The sequence below is a fragment of the Hyla sarda genome, chromosome 6 (assembly GCF_029499605.1).
Source record: "Hyla sarda isolate aHylSar1 chromosome 6, aHylSar1.hap1, whole genome shotgun sequence".
NCBI classification, from domain to species: domain Eukaryota; kingdom Metazoa; phylum Chordata; class Amphibia; order Anura; family Hylidae; genus Hyla; species Hyla sarda.
The window spans coordinates 15,063,576-15,082,828 of NC_079194.1; the positions used below are offsets into that span (position 1 = coordinate 15,063,576).

General features: G+C 46.4%; 1 protein-coding gene across 1 annotated transcript in view; it reads right to left on the reverse strand.

Moving 5' to 3' along the window:
- Window positions 1–19,253, reverse strand: part of LOC130275350 (calcium-activated chloride channel regulator 1-like) — a 67,172-nt gene that overhangs the window by 41,342 nt on the left and 6,577 nt on the right. The window contains exons 4-6 of the mRNA XM_056523220.1: window positions 15,869–15,977; window positions 14,542–14,719; window positions 13,426–13,650 (exon numbers count right to left, since the gene is read on the reverse strand). Of these exons, the coding sequence (XP_056379195.1) occupies window positions 13,426–13,650; window positions 14,542–14,719; window positions 15,869–15,977 (512 nt within the window). The remainder of the gene's footprint in view (window positions 1–13,425; window positions 13,651–14,541; window positions 14,720–15,868; window positions 15,978–19,253) is intronic.

Consider the following 19,253-nt stretch of genomic DNA (forward strand, 5'->3'; position numbering starts at 1 on the left):
CATACATGCTTAATTTAAATTTCAACATTTATGGTGCAATGTATGTGGTTATTAAACACTCTTGGATGGTGTTTTATTTTCATCTGATAGTTATCACAGTAATAAATAGACATGAGCGAACTTTTCAAAAATTCGATTCGGCCGATTTGCCGAATTTTCCGAAAGTTTGTTTCGATCCGAATTTTTAGCGGCGAATCTATATTAAAAAAGGCTATTTCTAGCCTACATACAGCCTCTATAGGGGTATAGAACACTTTGCTGTTGTTACGCCTAGCGCTCCGGGTCCCCGCTCCTCCCCGGAGCGCTCACGGCATCTTTCTCCCTGCAGCTCCCCGGTCAGTCCCGCTGACCGGGAGCGCTGCACTGTCATGGCCGTTGGGGATGCGATTCGCACAGCGGGACGCGCCCGCTCGCGAATCGCATCCCAGGTCACTTACCCGTTCCCGTCCCCTGCTGTCATGTGCTGGCGCGCGCGGCTCCGCTCTCTAGGGCGCGCGCGCGCCAGCTCCCTGAGACTTAAAGGGCCAGTGCACCAATGATTGGTGCCTGGCCCAATTAGCTTAATTGGCTTCCACCTGGTCCCTGACTATATCTGACCTCCTCCCATGCACTCCCTTGCCGGATCTTGTTGTCCTTGTGCCTAGTGAAAGCGTTTTGTGTGTCTAAAGCCTGTGTACCAGAACTTCTGCTATCCACCCTGACTACGAACCTTGCCGCCTGCCCCCGACCTTCTGCTACGTCCGACCTTGCTTCTGTCTACTCCCTTGTACCTCGCCTATCATCAGCAGTCAGAGGGGTGAGCCGTTGCTAGTGGATACGACCTGGTCACTACCGCCGCAGCAAGACCATCCCGCTTTGCGGCGGGCTCTGGTGAAAACCAGTAGTGACTTAGAACCGGTCCACTAGCGCGGTCCTCGCCAATCCCTCTCTGGCACAGAGGATCCACTACCTGCCAGCCGGCATCGTGACAGTAGATCCGGCCATGGATCCCGCTGAGGTCCCTCTGCCTTATATCTCTGATATCACCACGGTGGTCGCCCAGCAATCCCGACAGATCGCCCATCTAACCCACCAGCTGTCGGAAATGTCCACCATTGTGCACCAACTTCAGTCGCAACTTCAGCAGCAATCATCTCCTCCGCCAGCTCCTGCACCCCTTCCGCAGCGAGTGGCCACTCCTAGCCTCCGCCTGTCCTTGCCGGACAAATTTAATGGGGACTCTAAGTTTTGCCGTGGCTTTCTTTCGCAATGTTCCCTGCACATGGAGATGATGTCGGACCAGTTTCCTACTGAAAGGTCTAAGGTGGCTTTCGTAGTCAGCCTTCTGTCTGGAAAAGCCCTGTCATGGGCCACACCGCTCTGGGACCGCAATGACCCCGTCACTGCCTCTGTACACTCCTTCTTCTCGGAAATTCGAAGTGTCTTTGAGGAACCTGCCCGAGCCTCTTCTGCTGAGACTGCCCTGCTGAACCTGGTCCAGGGTAATTCTTCCGTTGGCGAGTACGCCATACAATTCCGTACCCTTGCTTCTGAACTATCCTGGAATAATGAGGCCCTCTGCGCGACCTTTAAAAAAGGCCTATCCAGCAACATTAAAGATGTTCTGGCCGCACGAGAAACTCCTGCTAACCTGCATGAACTCATTCATCTAGCCACTCGCATTGACATGCGTTTTTCTGAGAGACATCAAGAGCTCCGCCAGGAAAAAGACTTAGATCTCTGGACACCTCTCCCACAGTCTCCACTGCAATCTGCGCCTAGGCCTCCCGCCGAGGAAGCCATGCAAGTGGATCGGTCTCGCCTGACCCTGGAAGAGAGGAATCGCCGTAAGGAAGAGAATCTTTGTCTGTACTGTGCCAGTACCGAACATTTTTTGGTGGATTGCCCTATCCGTCCTCCACGTCTGGGAAACGCACGCTCGCACCCAGCTCTCGTGGGTGTGGCGTCTCTTGATGCTAAGTCGGCTTCTCCACGTCTCACGGTGCCTGTACGGATTTCTACTTCAGCCTGCTCTTCCCTCTCAGCCGTGGCCTGCCTGGACTCTGGTGCCTCTGGGAATTTTATTCGGGAGTTCTTGGTGAATAAATTCCGCATTCCGGTGACCCGTCTTGTCAAGCCACTCCACATTTCCGCGGTCAACGGAGCCAGGTTGGATTGCACCGTGCGTTACCGCACGGAGCCCCTCCTAATGTGCATCGGACCTCATCACGAGAAAATTGAATTTTTGGTCCTTCCCAATTGCACTTCCGAAATTCTCCTTGGACTACCCTGGCTTCTACACCATTCCCCAACCCTGGACTGGTCCACTGGGGAGATCAAGAGTTGGGGTCCCTCTTGTTCCAAGGACTGCCTTAAACCGGTTCCCAGTACTCCCTGCCGTGACCCTGTGGTTCCTCCTGTATCCGGTCCCCCTAAGGTCGTTAGGGACTCTGCCTGCCACAGAAAATGCCTCTCCCCCCCTCCCAGTCCACTCAGGCAAGCCTCGGTGCCTCCTCATGGCCCTCGTCCTGGTGTCACACTGCCCCGTGCCAGGCCTCGCCCTCTGCCCTCCCTCCCCATTCCCACTCCTGCTGTACTGCCTGCCATTGAGGAAACCATCCATTCCTTCCCGGTGTCCTCATCCCAGGGGAGGCAGTCACCGGACAAAAAAAAGGGGAGACCTAAGGGGGGGGGTACTGTTACGCCTAGCGCTCCGGGTCCCCGCTCCTCCCCGGAGCGCTCACGGCATCTTTCTCCCTGCAGCTCCCCGGTCAGTCCCGCTGACCGGGAGCGCTGCACTGTCATGGCCGTTGGGGATGCGATTCGCACAGCGGGACGCGCCCGCTCGCGAATCGCATCCCAGGTCACTTACCCGTTCCCGTCCCCTGCTGTTATGTGCTGGCGCGCGCGGCTCCGCTCTCTAGGGCGCGCGCGCCAGCTCCCTGAGACTTAAAGGGCCAGTGCACCAATGATTGGTGCCTGGCCCAATTAGCTTAATTGGCTTCCACCTGGTCCCTGACTATATCTGACCTCCTCCCATGCACTCCCTTGCCGGATCTTGTTGCCCTTGTGCCTAGTGAAAGCGTTTTGTGTGTCTAAAGCCTGTGTACCAGAACTTCTGCTATCCACCCTGACTACGAACCTTGCCGCCTGCCCCCGACCTTCTGCTACGTCCGACCTTGCTTCTGTCTACTCCCTTGTACCTCGCCTATCATCAGCAGTCAGAGGGGTGAGCCGTTGCTAGTGGATACGACCTGGTCACTACCGCCGCAGCAAGACCATCCCGCTTTGCGGCTGGCTCTGGCGAAAACCAGTAGTGACTTAGAACCGGTCCACTAGCGCGATCCTCGCCAATCCCTCTCTGGCACAGAGGATCCACTACCTGCCAGCCGGCATCGTGACAGCTGTGTTCTAATACGCATATGGAGTGTGCTGGGGTAGTGAAATAATACTGTTATTCAGAATAACATGCAGATTACCGGCATCGCTTTTAGAATCACTGCCGCATAGCAGCACAATGACAGAGCCTGGTGGTGGCATCAATGTCAGGAGACCATATAGTGACTGAATAACATAGTTTGGAGGTGTTGGCAGCATGAGGACACCATATAGTGGCTGAATGACACAGCATGAACATGTTGGCAGCATGAGGACACCATATAGTGGCTGAATGACACAGCTTGGATGAGCCTGAAGCATGAAGACACCATATAGTGGCTGAATGACACAGAATGGAGGTGTTGGCAGCATGAGGATACCATATAGTGGCTGAATGGCACAGTGTGGAGGTGTTGGCAGCATGAGGACACCATATAGTGGCTGAATGGCACAGTGTGGAGGTGTTGGCAGCATGAGGAGACCATATAGTGGTTGAATGACACAGCTTGGATGAGGCTGAAGCATGAGGACACCATATAGTGGCTGAATGACACAAAATCGAGATATTGGCAGCATGAGTGTTACGCCGAGCGCTCCGGGTCCCTGCTCCTCCCCGGAGCGCTTGCAGCGTTCACCTCCATGCAGTGCCCCGGTCAGACCCGCTGACCGGGAGCGCTGCATTAGTGTCACCGGCGGGATGCGACCCGTGTAGCGGGACGCGCCCGCCCGCGGCTCGCATCCATATGTCCTCACCTGCCCAGTCCTCCATCTGCTCAGTCCCGGAGAGCGCGGCCCCGCTCCCTAGGGCGTGCGCGTGCCAGCTCTCTGAGATTTAAAGGGCCAGTGCGCCATTGATTGGCGCCTGGCCCAATCAGTACCTGCACCTGTGTCCTCCTTATAAAAACCCACTTCCCCTTCCTGGTATCGCCGGATCTTGTTGCCTCAGTGCCAGTGAAAACGTTTTGTGTATGTTCCAAGCCAGTGTTCCAGACACTCTGCTGTTGCCCATGACTACGATCCTTGCTGCCTGCCATGACCTTCTGCTACGTCCGACCTTGCTCTTGCCTTGTCCCTTGTACCGCGCCTGTCTCAGCCGTGGAACGACCTGGGGGTTACCTGCCGCTGCAAGTCCATCCCGCTTTGCGGCGGGCTCTGGTGAAAACCAGTAACCCCTTAGACTCCGTTCCCCTGATACGGCCCACGCCATCACCCCACTGACACAGAGGATCCACCACCAGTGTCCTCGCTGCATACCTATCCGGATCCTGACAATCAGGACACCATATAGTGGCTGAATGGCACAGTGTGGAGGTGTTGGCAGCATGCGGACACCATATAGTGGCTGAATGACACAGCATGGACATGTTGTCAGCATGAGGAGACCATATAGTGGCTGAATGGCACAGCGTGGAGGTGTTGGCAGCATGAGGAGACCATATAGTGGATGAATGGCACAGCCTGGAGTTGCCAGCAGCATGAGTAGGCACTAGGCCTTCACAATCCCTAAGATTAAAAGATGAATTAAGAAATTTAAACCGAAGATTTTAGATAGCGGGTGCTACCTATGAGAAAATTTGAAATTACCAGAACCAGGCCCCACAGCGGCATCAGTAACCCATATATTGCCTGAATGACACAGCCTGGAGTTGGCTGATGCACGAGTTCACACCAGGGCTTCACAACCCCCCCCCCCAAAAAAAATACCACAATTTTAGAAATTTTTGAAAAAGATTTTGGATAGCGGGTGCTACCCATGAGAAAATTTTAAATTCCCAGACTCAGGCCCAGCAGCGCCATCATTTTTTGATTCAAAATTTAAAACAACCTTTGCGTGTCCCGGACCCCAGCGTGTGGGTACGATGGACCAAATCCAACAAGCCCTAACAGGGCTCATGTGGCCGTGAGATTTAGGCGAAACGTCTCCATTGCCCTGACCGGCCATTGTTTCCAAGACTTCTCGCCAAGGCAAACCATGTGAAGAACAGCATGACACCGCCGTGCCCTACACACATGGTACGATGAAGGGCCACCGAGATTTGGACATGCAGCGGAGGCCGAGGACACGGTGGAGGATGAGGAGGTGGCGTCGCACACTGTAACAAGACCAACTGCCTGTGAGCGAGAGCGTGGAGGAGGAAGCTGTGTGACCTGTCCAAGTTGCTGTTGTGGCTGTGCAGGAACCACATTTACCCAGTGAGCCGTAAAAGACAAGTATTGTCCCTGCCTGTAGTTACAGCTCCACACGTCGGCGCTGCCGTGCACTTTTGAACACACCTACAGGCTCAAGGACTGGCTCACCTTTTCTTGTATAAACTTATGCAGGGCTGGTACTGCCTTCTTCGCAAAGAAATGACGGCTTGGGACTCTCCACCTGGGCTCGGCACAAGCCATCAATTCTCTGAAAGGTGCAGAATCCACCACTTGAAAAGGGAGGGACAGTAACACCAGCAACTTGGACAGGAGCACATTCAACTTCTGCGCCGTTGGATGAGTGGGCGCATACTGTTGTCTCTCGGACATGGCTTCGCCGATGGATTGTTGGCGGAATGGCTGACTAAAAGTGGGAGAAGCAGGAGCGACAGAAGGAGGGTTTGACACACAGCTCCCTTCGGCTGAGGTGGTGGAGCCTTGGCTGGATGAAGGAGGGAGTGGATGGCCACTGGGTGATGCAGCAGGCTGGACCACTACATCGGAGCCACGGTTCTCCCAGGCCACTTTATGGTGGCGAAGCATGTGTTGACGCAGGGCCGTGGTGCCGACATTGGGACCCTGGCCACGCTTCACCTTCTGCCGACAGATCTTGCATGTGGCTACGTGAACCTCCTCCGGATGCCTTATGAAAAACTTCCACACCAACGAGTAGCTGATTTTCCCACCCGCAGTCCGCACTAATGGACTGCTACTGGCACCGTCTCCAGGCACCCCTGTTCCACTCCTTCCCGGAAAGGTAGGCTGCCGCGAAGCAGGTGGTCTCCCCCGGGCACGTTTGGCTCCTTAATTTCCACTACTACCACCACGCTGACTGCCAACCGTGCTACCGCCTTGCTGCCTCAAGGGCAACCTGCAACTCTCTTCTCCTGATGATGATGAAGCCCCTTCTGCACCCGGATCCCAATTGCGATCGGCTTCATCATCATCGACAGTTGTGTGCACGTCACTGATGTCTTCCTTAGGTTCCCAAACAGCGTCTGCTTCAGGACCCTGAACACTTGCAACACCACCTCCCACGTCACTCTCCGCATCACTACTTGGCCGCCTAGTGGAGCAAGCGGCGCTTGTCTCCTCCCCTTCTTGGCTGTCCAGTAGCTGCTGACTGTCCTCTATTAGATCGTCCTCAGTAAATAGTGGAGCTGAACCCACAGCATAAGATACTTCTTTAGGAGAGGGAACAGCATAGGACAAAGGCAATGGGAGGACACGGACTGCTCCCGGGCCATGCCAACTGAGGGTTGTGTCTGAGGAACCCACTGACTGTTGACTGGGGGTGTCAGATGTCACTTGTGATGATGTGAATGAGCGTGTTAACCAATCGACAATGGCAGATGGGTTGCTGGTGGAGACACGACCGCTGGCTGATAAAGGGAGCTCAGGCCTCTCACTGCGACTCCTGCTGCCACTCACCCCAAGTCTGCTCCCAACTCTGCCTGAAGTATTTAGGCCTCTGCCACTCCTCTGTGCACGTCCTGGCACTTTTCTGCCTGACATACTTAGTGCGTTTATGAGGGTATCACAATACGCTACACTACTCTTTAAACAGTATCTGTCTAGAACAGCAGCAGATGATTACTTACGGCTGTCCTTGAACAGTATGTAGGCCCTTGACAGATTAACAGGTACTAGATGGTACAATACTTGGATGTACCTATGTGCTATGCACTGATGAGGGCAGTAATATGCCTAACTATTAGCAGAAAAAACTCTGTATTTTTGTAAAACACCAGCCAGTGGATACTATGGTTTGGACTTTGACGGTATGGAGCACCTTGACAGCTTAACAGGTACTAAATGGTACAATACTTGGATGTACCTATGCGCTATGCACTGTTGAGGGCAGCAATATGCCCAACTATTAGCAGAAAAAACTCAGTTTTTTTGTAAAACACCAGCCGGTGGATACTATTGTTTGGACTTTGACGGTTTGGAGCACCTTGACAGCTTAACAGGTACTAAATGGTACAAAACTTGCATTTACCTATGCGGTATGTACTGATGAGGGCAGTTATATATGCATAACTATAAGCAGAAAAAACAATTTAAAAAAAAAAAACAGCCAGTGAATAGTATTGTTTGGACTTGCACAGTATGTAGCCAGCCCCTTGACAGATTAACATGTACAAAATGGTGCAAATGCACTACAGTCCACTGAACAATCACGTATTTCTGAACAGCAGCAGGACTCAACAGTGCAGCACCACAAAAAAAAAAAAACAGGGATTAAACCCTAAATTGCACTCTGTCACACAATTCTGAGCAGCAGAAGATTTGTGGAGCAAATAAAAAGTAAACTCAATTGGGCTGAAAAATGAGGACTTGATAAGATGCTTCAGAAAGTTGAGGCAGCTTGGAGATCTGTATGAGGCAGCTGACAGCTATCTGCCCCTCTCTGCTGCAATGCTCAATAACGTGAATAGGAGGTTTAGCAATCAATGATCTTTCTCAGTGTAACAGCACAGCACTCTGCACTCCTGCCTTTCCCTAATGCTGATGTGACTAGCAGTTGCAGTGTAACGCTGTGGTATGAGCTATTCACACACACACAGTCCCGTCCTCTCCATCTGAGTGCATAGATTAAACGAAGAGAGGCAAGATGGCCGCCGATTATATAGGGGCTGTGACATCACAGGGGTCAGTGAACACTGATAGGCTGCATCTCACATGTGATTCAGGGTCAGCCCGCCTACCTTCATTCCTGCCGCTGTTTCCCGCCCTCCCATAATCCCCTGCCCCATGTACTCAAATGTGGATCCGCCATCTTAGCTCTCCAATAGCCTGGAATGCTGTAAAATGGAGTTTAATGAAGCGATTGGTGCGATCAAATCGCGGCAATATTCGCATTGGTTGCAAATCAAATTTTTCATGAAATTCGTAACGAATTTGGGTTCGTCAACTTCGATTCGCTCATCTCTAGTAATAAACTTGAATTTTCCAGAATAAGAACCATTACACCATTGAACACTTGTTGCGTGTGATTTTTTAAGTAAAATTTTCAAAAATAATACGGAGAGGGATGAACTCTGCTTCTTTATTTATAAAAAATTATTTTATAGAAGAATGTCTTTTGGTAGTCCACCGTCCTGCATTATAGAGTCTTCTGGACTCTTGGATATGCGCTTGTTCTTAAACAAAGATACAAAAACCAAAAATGGCTGGTCAGGGCTATGGAGACGTTGCGCGTACATCTTACAGCCACATGAGCCCTGTGGGTGCTTGTGAGATTAGGTCCTTTGTACCCACACGGCGGGGTCCGGGACACATATTTTGATTGTGAAGCCCTAGTGTGTACTCATGCATTAGCCAACTCCAGGCTGTGTCACTCAGGCAATACATAGATAGCACCCGCTGTCCTAAATATTCTTAATTTTTTTTTTTAAATGGCTGTTTTTTCTTTGGGATTCTGAAGCCCTGGTGTGTACTCAATGCTGCTTTCTGCTACACTCTGTCAGCCCGTTGGTCCTGTGACAGTGTGCTACTAGGCCTCCACATCCTCCACTGTGTCTTAAGCCTCCACTGCCCAGACAAGTCTCAGTGGCCCTTCAGCATACCATGTGTGCAGGTCACAGCGGTGTCACGCTGTTCTTCACATGGTTTGCCTTGGCGAGAAGTCTTTGAAACAATGCCCCGGCAGGGCAATGGAGACATTGCGCCTACATCTCACAGCCACATGAGCCCTGTGGGGGCACCCGCTATCCAAAATCTTTTTCAAAAATTGTGTTGTTTTTTGGCAGGGGATTGTGAAGCCCTGGCATGTACTTGTGCATCAGCCAACTCCAGGCTGTGTCATTCAGGCAATATATGGGTTACTGATGCCGCTGTGGGGCCTTCATCTGGGAATTTCAAGTTTTCTCATAGGTAGCACCCGCTATCCAAAATCTTTTTCAAAAATTTATAAAATTGTTGTGTTTTTTGGGGGGGATTGTGAAGCCCTGCTGTGTACTCGTGCATCAGCCAACTCCAGGCTGTGTCATTCAGGCAATATATCGTTTACTGATGCCGCTGTGGGGCCTGGGTCTGGGAATAGCACCCGCTATCCAAAATCTTCGGTTTAAATTTCTTAATTCATCTTTTAATCTTAGGAATTGTGAAGGCCTAGTGCCTACTCATGCTGCTGGCAACTCCGGGCTGTGCCATTCATCCACTATATGGTCTCCTCATGCTGCCAACACCTCCACGTTGTGTCATTCAGCCACTATATGGTCTCCTCATGCTGCCAACAGTGAAATTGCGGCGTCCTGAACAGCTTACAGGACAGCGGGATCGCCCTTACCTGCCTCCTCGGTGTCCGATCGACGAATGACTGCTCCGTGCCTGAGATCCAGGCAGGAGCAGTCAAGCGCCGATAAGGCTGATCACAGGCGTGTTAATACATGCCAGTGATCAGCATGAGAAATCAGTGTGTGCAGTGTTATAGGTCCCTATGGGACCTATAACACTGCAAAAAAAAAGTTAAAAAAAGTGTTAATAAAGGTCATTTAACCCCTTCTCTAATAAAAGTTTTCATCACCCCCCCCCTTCCCATAAAAAAAAAAACACAGTGTAAATAAAAATAAACATATATGGTATCGCCGCATGTGGAAATTTCCGAATTATAAAAATATATTGTTAATTAAACCGCACGGTCAATGGCATGCGTGCTAAAAAATTCCAAATCCAAAATAGTGCATTTTTGGTCACTTTTTATATCATGAAAAAAGGAATAAAAAGCGATCAATAAGTCCTATCAATGCAAAAATGATACCGTTAAAAACTTCAGATAACGGCGCAAAAAATTTGCCCTCATACCTCCCCATATGCGGAAAAATAAAAAAGTTATAGGGGTCAGAATATGACAATTTTAAACGTATAAATTTTCCTGCATGTAGATTTTTTCCAGAAGTACGACAAAATCAAACCTATATAAATAGGGGATCATTTTAATCGTATGAACCTACAGAATAAAGAGATTTTTTTACCGAAAAATGTACTACGTAGAAACGGAAGCCCCCAAAAGTTACAAAACAGTGTTTTTTTTCAATTTTGTCTCACAATGATTTTTTTTTCCGTTTCACCGTAGATTTTTGGGCAAAATTACTGACGTCATTACAAAGTAGAATTGGTGGAGCAATAAATAAGCCATGATATGGATTTTTAGGTGCAAAATTGAAAGAGTTATGATTTTTTAAAGGCAAGGAGCAAAAAACGAAAACGCAAAAACGGAAAAAAAATCCGGTCCTTAAGGGGTTAAAGAATTTATTTCCAAATTATGGGGGAAAATAAGTATTTAGTCAATAACAAAAGTTCATCTCAATACTTTGTTATATACCCTTTTTTGGCAATGACAGAGGTCAAACATTTTCTGTAAGTCTTCACAAGGTTTTCAAACACTGTTTCTGGTATTTTGGCCCATTCCTCCATGCAGATCTCCTCTAAAGCAGTGATGTTTTGGGGCTGTCGCTGGGCAACACAGACTTTGAACTCCCTCCAAAGGTTTTCTATGGGGTTGAGATCTGGAGACTGGCTAGGCTACTCCTGGACCTTGAAATGCTCCTTACGAAGCCACTCCTTCGTTGCCCGATCCTCTAGAAGTAGCCTAGCATGCAACTCTCCAGCTTGCATCTCGAAGCCCTCCACCCGGGAATTTATCCTTTTGAGTCTCAAAAACTTCCCATAAGGGACAGCTTTTTTCACATGGTCCGGGTGATAACTTCCAAAATGTAGTAGAGAGTTGCATGCTGTCGGCTTTCGATACCCCGATCTTAGAATAAAGACCTATAGTTTATTCTGATGTCTCCAAGAAAATTGTAACATCTGTTAACCCCTTAAGGACTCAGGGTTTTTCCGTTTTTGCACTTTCGTTTTTTCCTCCTTACCTTTTAAAAATCATAACCCTTTAAATTTTCCACCTAAAAATCCATATTATGGCTTATTTTTTGCGTCCCCAATTCTACTTTGCAGTGAAATTAGTCATTTTACCCAAAAATGCACGGTGAAATGGAAAAAAGAATCGGAAAAAAATCGGAAAAAAACGCCATTTTGTAACTTTTGGGGGCTTCCGTTTCTACGCAGTGCATATTTCGGTAAAAATTACACCTTATCATTATTCTGTAGGTCCATACGGTTAAAATGATACCCTACTTATATAGGTTTGATTTTGTCGCACTTCTGGAAAAAATCATAACTACATGCAGGAAAATGTATACGTGTCACGATGCCGGCTGGCAGGAGGTGGATCCTCTGTGCCAGAGAGGGATTGGCGTGGACCGTGCTAGTGGACCGGTTCTAAGTCACTACTGGTTTTCACCAGAGCCCGCCGCAAAGCGGGATGGTCTTGCTGCGGCGGTAGTGACCAGGTCGTATCCACTAGCAACGGCTCAACCTCTCTGACTGCTGAAGATAGGCGCGGTACAAGGGAGTAGACAGAAGCAAGGTCGGACGTAGCAGAAGGTCGGGGCAGGCAGCAAGGATCGTAGTCAGGGGCAACGGCAGGAGGTCTGGAACACAGGCTAGGAACAAACAAGGGAACGCTTTCACTAGGCACAAGGGCAACAAGATCCGGCGAGGGAGTACAGGGGAAGTGAGGTATACATAGGGAGTGCACAGGTGAACACACTGATTAGAACCACTGCGCCAATCAGCGGCGCAGTGGCCCTTTAAATCGCAGAGACCCGGCGCGCGCGCGCCCTAGGGAGCGGGGCCGCGCGCGCCGGGACAGGACCGACGGAGAGCGAGTCAGGTACGGAAGCCGGGGTGCGCATCGCGAGCGGGCGCCACCCGCATCGCGAATCGCATCCCGGCTGGAGGCGGTACCGCAGCGCACCCGGTCAGAGGACCTGACCGGGGCGCTGTAGCAGCGAGGATGAGGCGAGCGCTCCGGGGAGGAACGGGGACCCGGAGCGCTCGGCGTAACAATACGTTTAAAAATGTCATCTTCTGACCCCTATAACTTTTTTATTTTTCCATGTACAGGGCGGTATGAGGGCTAATTTTTTGCGCTGTGATCTGAAGTTTTTATTGGTATGATTTTTGTTTTGATCTGACTTTTTGATCACTTTTTATTCATTTTTTTAATGGTATAAAAAGTCACCAAAATACTCTTTTTTGGACTTTGGAATTTTTTGCGCATACGCAATTGACCGTGCGGTTTAATTAATGATATATTTTTATAGTTCGGACATTTACGCACGCGGCGATACCACATATGTTTATATATATATTTTTTTTACACAGTTTTATTTTTTTTATGGGAAAAGGGGGGTGATTCAAACTTTTATTAGGGAAGGGGTTAAATGACCTTTATTAACACTTTTTTTTTACATTTTTTTTGCAGTGTTATAGGTCCCATAGGGACCTATAACACTGCACACACTGATCTCCTATGCTGATCTCCTGTGATCAGCATTATCGGCGCTTGGCTGCTCCTGCCTGGATCTCAGGCACGGAGCAGTCATTCGTCGATCGGACACCGAGGAGGCAGGTGTCCCGGTCTCCCGGTGTCCGATCAGCTGTTCGGGACGCCGCGATTTCACCGCGGCGGTCCCGAACAGCCCGACTGAGCAGCCGGGTCACTTTCAGTTTCACTTTAGAAGCGGCGGTCAGCTTTGACCGCCGCTTCTAAAGGGTTAATACCGCACATCGCCGCGATCGGCGATGTGTGGTATTAGCCGCGGATCCCGGCCGTTGATGAGCGCTGGGACCGACGCGATATGATGCAGGATTGCGGCGCGATCCCGCTTCATATCGCGGGAGCCGGCACAGGACGTAAATATACGTCCTGCATCGTTGAGGGGTTAATAGACTCTTGTTTTTCTCTTAATCTTAATTATAAATCATTCTATGATTGTTGAAACAATAGATACTATAGAGACCACTTACGCCACCCATGCTTCCAGATGTATCCAGCACTAAAGTCACCACTCGCTCTGAAAACTGTAAAACAGTGAAGGTGGGATCCGGAATAGTGAGTCCGGGATTTGGTTGTGTGGACTCTATATCATTGGAGGTCATGATCACGTCCCAAATGCTTCGGGAATTGCACATTCTGTTTTGCATGTTTGGAGCTTCAGGGTTGTGGTTACTTGCATCACAGAACTTAGTGACCTAAAATAGTAATCACAGGGTTAATTTCTACCAAAAGAAAATACATGCCACTATACATGTGTTTAACGGAATATGAGACTTTTTGTATGAAGAAGCCAAGTTGGCACTCATTGGTAGTGTTGAGCAGCATAGGCCATATTCGAATTTGCGATATTTCGCGAATATATGGACGAATATTCGTCATATATTCACTATATTTCCATATTCGCGTTTTATTTTCGCATATGCGAAAATTTGCATATGCAAAAATTTGCATAAACGGAAATTAGCATATGCGAAAATTCGCACTCCAGTCTCACACAGTAGTATTAGAGCCTTTTTTACACCACACAAGCTGGAAGCAGAGAGGGATGATCACTGTGATGTGTACTGTGAAAAAAAAAAAAAACGAATATTCGTATTTACGAATGTATAGTGCTATATTCGCGAATATTCACAAAGTCGCGAATATGCTATATTCGCGAATAAAATTTGCATTGCGAATATTCGCGAGCAACAATACTCATTGATCCAGATGTCCAAAAAGTTGATTTATTCTCATTAAGCACAGTGCTTCAGTGCTTCCATGGTTGACTCCGGCATGAACAGCCAACAGGTGACAGAGGAAGCACATGGAAGCACTCTACTTATTGTGTCAATAAAGCAACCTTTCGGACATCTGGATCAGTGAGTGCCACCTTGTCTTTTTTATACAGTATGACTTTTGCATATGCAAATTTTTTAGTGGAGTTTGAGCCCCCGATTAGTACAAGTTAGCTTACTTACTGGGCATCGGTACTGCTTATAGCAGGTTAACCATCTCCCTCCTGAGTATCTATGTATGCGAAAGTAAGGCTGTGCTGATCACTATCTCCATCTTTATTGCATAAGAGAATATGAGACTTTACTTACAGTGGGGAGAGCCTGCATGTACATTAAGGACTCTTTGGCAAACTGTTTCTGATCAGGTATATAAACACAACCTTCTTCATAGAGTCCAGTGATCGGGTCAAAATTACACGAAGTAACTTTACAGGACGTTCCTTGACATTTCTGAATTTTGCTCTCACCATAAATATCAACAGAGCATCTGGAAATGACAGATACAATGTGAGACAAAATATTCATAGTAATTATTCCTGATAACCGATTGTATAGGTGCGTACGGTACTGGCCTTACAATGGATAATAGTATGTGTGGTGCCATCTGTTGGTGCCCCTTCATATGGTGTAATGCCATACAGTGCCTCATTTTAGGTGCAATAGGGTAAGGTGATTAGAGAGGAGCCATCAGCAGGTTCTTAGGATATAAAGTAAGGGCATGGATGTATAAGACTTTCAACCCTGAATCTGTACATATATTTTACTTGTTAAGGCTTTGAAGCCCACATAGAGTTTCCCTCAGTCCCTAGAGCCCAGTACTGTGTGGCCCCTTCACCAGTTTCTCACTCCCCTCTGGATTCTGACCACCTCCTCTACCCCCTTGATTGACAGCCACTAGTCTGTACTGTAATCCCCGCCTCTTCCCTGTAATCTAGCAGCTGAGGTGAAAGCCCAGTTGGCATCAAATCCTAATTTGCCTATCTTTTTAAACTCCGATATCTCGGCAGTGGAGGGCTCAATTAACTACTGAGAGGTAAGTATGGATCTAGTGTTAACAGCCTTTACAGCCATGTCCTTATTTCATACCTAAAAAACCTATTGACAGGTCCTCTTTAAATGAAAATGCAATGCAGTACTGCCACCATCATAGCACAGTATGCCACACTATTTCATCCAACATGATTCTATAAAACATATATCTGTTAAACATGTATTTTTTTTACAATGTTTAACAGACACCTTGGGAAGTTCCTATAACATCACTGGAGATCATGGAGCAGCACTGATGCCCTCCTTCCGTTTTGCGGCTTTTCTCCTTCCTGTCCTCCCACTCCGCCACCACCAGAGAGATGGTACTGCTGAGAGCCGCCCAACACACATTTTTTTAATTTAGTGGCTTTCAGCACCCTGGAGGGAAATGATGAGCAGAAGAAGGCTGAATACAGAGGTAAACCAGGGCCAGCGGAGACTACATACGGGTTGGCGAGAGACACCGTTCAAACTTTATATTTTCAACATCACTGCCTGTAGGAATGTCTCCAGGGCATGGTAAAGAATAGGGTCTTACCACATATAAAGTGTTGCCACGTGTTATATATAGTAAAATCTGATAACAGGTTCCCTTCAAGTGACTCACCTTGTAGCTTCAACTTTAAGATTCCCCGCAATGTAGAAAGGATTATCCAAACTGTATTCATCAAAAACTCCCCATCGGAGATGAGACCATTCATGAACAAACACTCTACCTGAAATGAAAAAATAAACAAAAAGTATGTTTATTTTTAATTACAGCAGGATTACTAACCCGTTCAGGACGCAGGGTGTATGGGTACGCCCCTGGTGTCCTTGTACTTAAGAATGCAGGGTGTACTTGTGGTCCCGTTACCAGTGTTTGAAGTGTGCGCACAAGCTGAGCACGCTTCAAACCCGGTGGGTCCCGACTGCTATCAGCAGCAAGGACCCAGGGTTAATGCCGGGCACCACCGATCCTCAGCAGAGAGGATGGTGGGAGGGCCTTTACCTGCCTCCTTGCTGCCCGATCGGTGATCCTCTGCTGCCTCCTCAGGCTCAGCATTGAACAGTGTATGCAATCGCACGATTGGATGTTATAGGCTTATGGGAGCGGGGAAAAAAAACTGTTAAAATATAAGGTTAGCTAAACCGCACTGTCGATGGCGTACACGTAAAAAAAAATCTAACATTTTTGATCACTTCATATACCATAAAAATGTATAAAAAAGCGATCAGAAAGTCCCATCACAACAAAAATTATACCGATAAAAACTACAGACAATGGCAAAAAATTAGCCCTCATACATCCCTGTATGCGAAAAAATAAAAAAGTTATAGGGGGTCATAAGATGACAATTTTACACATACTAATTTTGGTGCATGTAGTTATAATTTTTTTCAGTAGAAAATAAAATAAGACCTACGTAAATTGAACCTGCAGAATAAACATAAGGTGTTATTTTTACCGAAAAGTGCACTGCGTAGAAATGAAATTACCCAAAAAGTTACAAAATGGTGTTTTATTTTTATTTCCCCAAACAAATAAGGTAATTTTTTGTTTCGCCGTAGATTATTTTATAAAATAAGTGATGTCATTACAAAGTACTATTGGTGATACAAAAAAAAAAAAAAATCCCTTATATGGGTCGGTAGGTGAGTAAATTAAAAGTGTTATGATTATTAGAAGGGGAGAAGGAAAAAACTAAAGTGCAAAAATGAAAATTGTCCTTAAAGGAGAACTCCAATGGAAAAAAAAATTCTTTAAATTAACTGGTGCCAGAAAGTTAAACAGATTTGCAAATTACTTCTATATATAAAAAAAAAATCTTAATCCTTCAAGTACTTATCAGCTGCTGTATGCTCCATAGGAAGTTTCAATTTCCTTTCTGTCTGACCACAGTGCTCTCTGCTGACACCTCTGTCCATGTCAGGAACTGTCCTGACACGGACAGAGGTGTCAGCAGAGAGCACTGTGGTCAGACTGGAAAGAACTACACAACTTCCTGTGGAGTATACAGCAGCTGATAAGTACTGGAAGTATTAAGATTTTTATATAGAAAAAAAAAGTTTTCCACTAAAATGGGCGGAGTCCTTAAGGGGTTAAAAAAAGATAAACAAAATATCAGTAAATTTATGAAGATTATTTTTCTCAAGATTTGTAAAGGCTTTTGAGACATGGTGTAGGTATAGGAAATCTTCTGTACAGTAGTTAATTTAAGGAACCTGCAATCTATGTGCTTGGAAAACTTCAGCTGGTGCCGGTATCAAATACAAATATAGTAACATATCTCCAATTCTAGGCACTGTGCACACCATGTCACACCATTTGATGGGTTAAAGGGGTACTCTGGTGGAAAACTTTTTTTTTTTTTAAATCAACTGGGGCCAGAATGTTAAACAGATTTGTAAATTACTTCCATTAAAAAATCTTAATCCTTACAGTACTTTTTAGGGGCTGTATACTACAGAAGAAATGTTTTTCTTTTTGGATTTCTCTGATGTCACAACCAGAGTGCTCTCTGCTGACCTCTGTTGTCCATTTTTGGAACTGTCTAGAGCAGGAGAAAATGCCCATAGCAAACACATGGTGCTCTGGAAGTTCCAAAAATGGACAGCAGAGGTCAGCAGAGAGCACTGTGGTCATGACAGAGAAATCCAAAAAGAAAAGAATGTCCTCTGTAGTATACAGCCCATAAAATGTATAGGAAGGATTACGATTTTTTAATAGAAGTCATTTACAAATCTGTTTAACTTTCTTTGATTTAAAAGAAAAAAATAAAGTTTTCCACAAGAGTATCCCTTTAACCCCTTAAGGACACAGGGTTTTTCCGTTTTTGCAATTTCATTTTTTCCTCATCACCTTCTAAAAATCATAACGCTTTCAATTTTGCACATAAATTTCCATATGATGGCTTATTTTTTGTGTCACCAATTCTACTTTGCAGTGACATCAGTCATTTTACCCAAAAGCCCACGGCGAAACGGAAAAAAAAATCATTGTGCGACAAAATTGAAAAAAAAAATTCATTTTGTAACTTTTGGGGGCTTCCGTTTCTACACAGTGCATTTTTCGGTAAAAATGACACCTTATCTTTATTCTGTAGGTCCATATAGTTAAAATGATTTCCTACTTATATAGATTTAATATTGCCGTACTTCGGAAAAAAATCATAACTACATTCAGGAAAATGTAAATGTTAAAAATTCTCATCCTCTAACCCCTATAACTTTTTTATTTTTCCGCATATGGGGCGGTATGAGGGCTCATTTTGCACCGTGATCTGAAGTTTTTAGCGGTACCATTTTTGTATTGATCAGACTTTTTGATCGCTTTTTACAAATTTTTTCATGCTATAAAAAGTGACCAAAAATACGCTATTTTGGACTTTGGAATTTTTTTGCGTGTACGCCATTGACCATGCGGTTTAATTAATTATATATTTTTATAGTTCGGACATTTCCGCATGCGGCGATACCACATATGTTTATTTTTATTCACACAATTTTTTTTAATGGGAAAAGGGGGGTGATTCAAACTTTTATTAGGGAAGGGGTTAAATGACCTTTGTTAAAAAAAAAGTGTTTTACTTTTTTTTTTTGCAATGCTATTCTCCCATAGGGACCTATAACACTGCACACACTGGCCCACATTTATCATTGTAGGTGTAAGTGAATCATTTTTTTACACCTTTTTTTGTGTGCTGGTGATGTGTAGGAGCACATTAATTTTGTTAAATTTATTAAATTTATTAAATTTTGTGCAGGTCACATTTTCTGAAATTTCTGTCTTCACATACACCAAAAAGCTACCATGTCTGAGCTGGTGTAGTTTTAGAGACTTTTCAGTGGCTTTGCGTCTTTTTTGCTCCTTTTCACAAAAAGGCGCAGTTGATAAAACCCGTCCATATCATGTATATTGCCAAAATCAGTGGATTGCAACTCAAAATCAGCAGAAATGTGTAAACAAAAAGGGGCAAAAAAGGCACAAAACACGCTAGCCTGATCCCTCC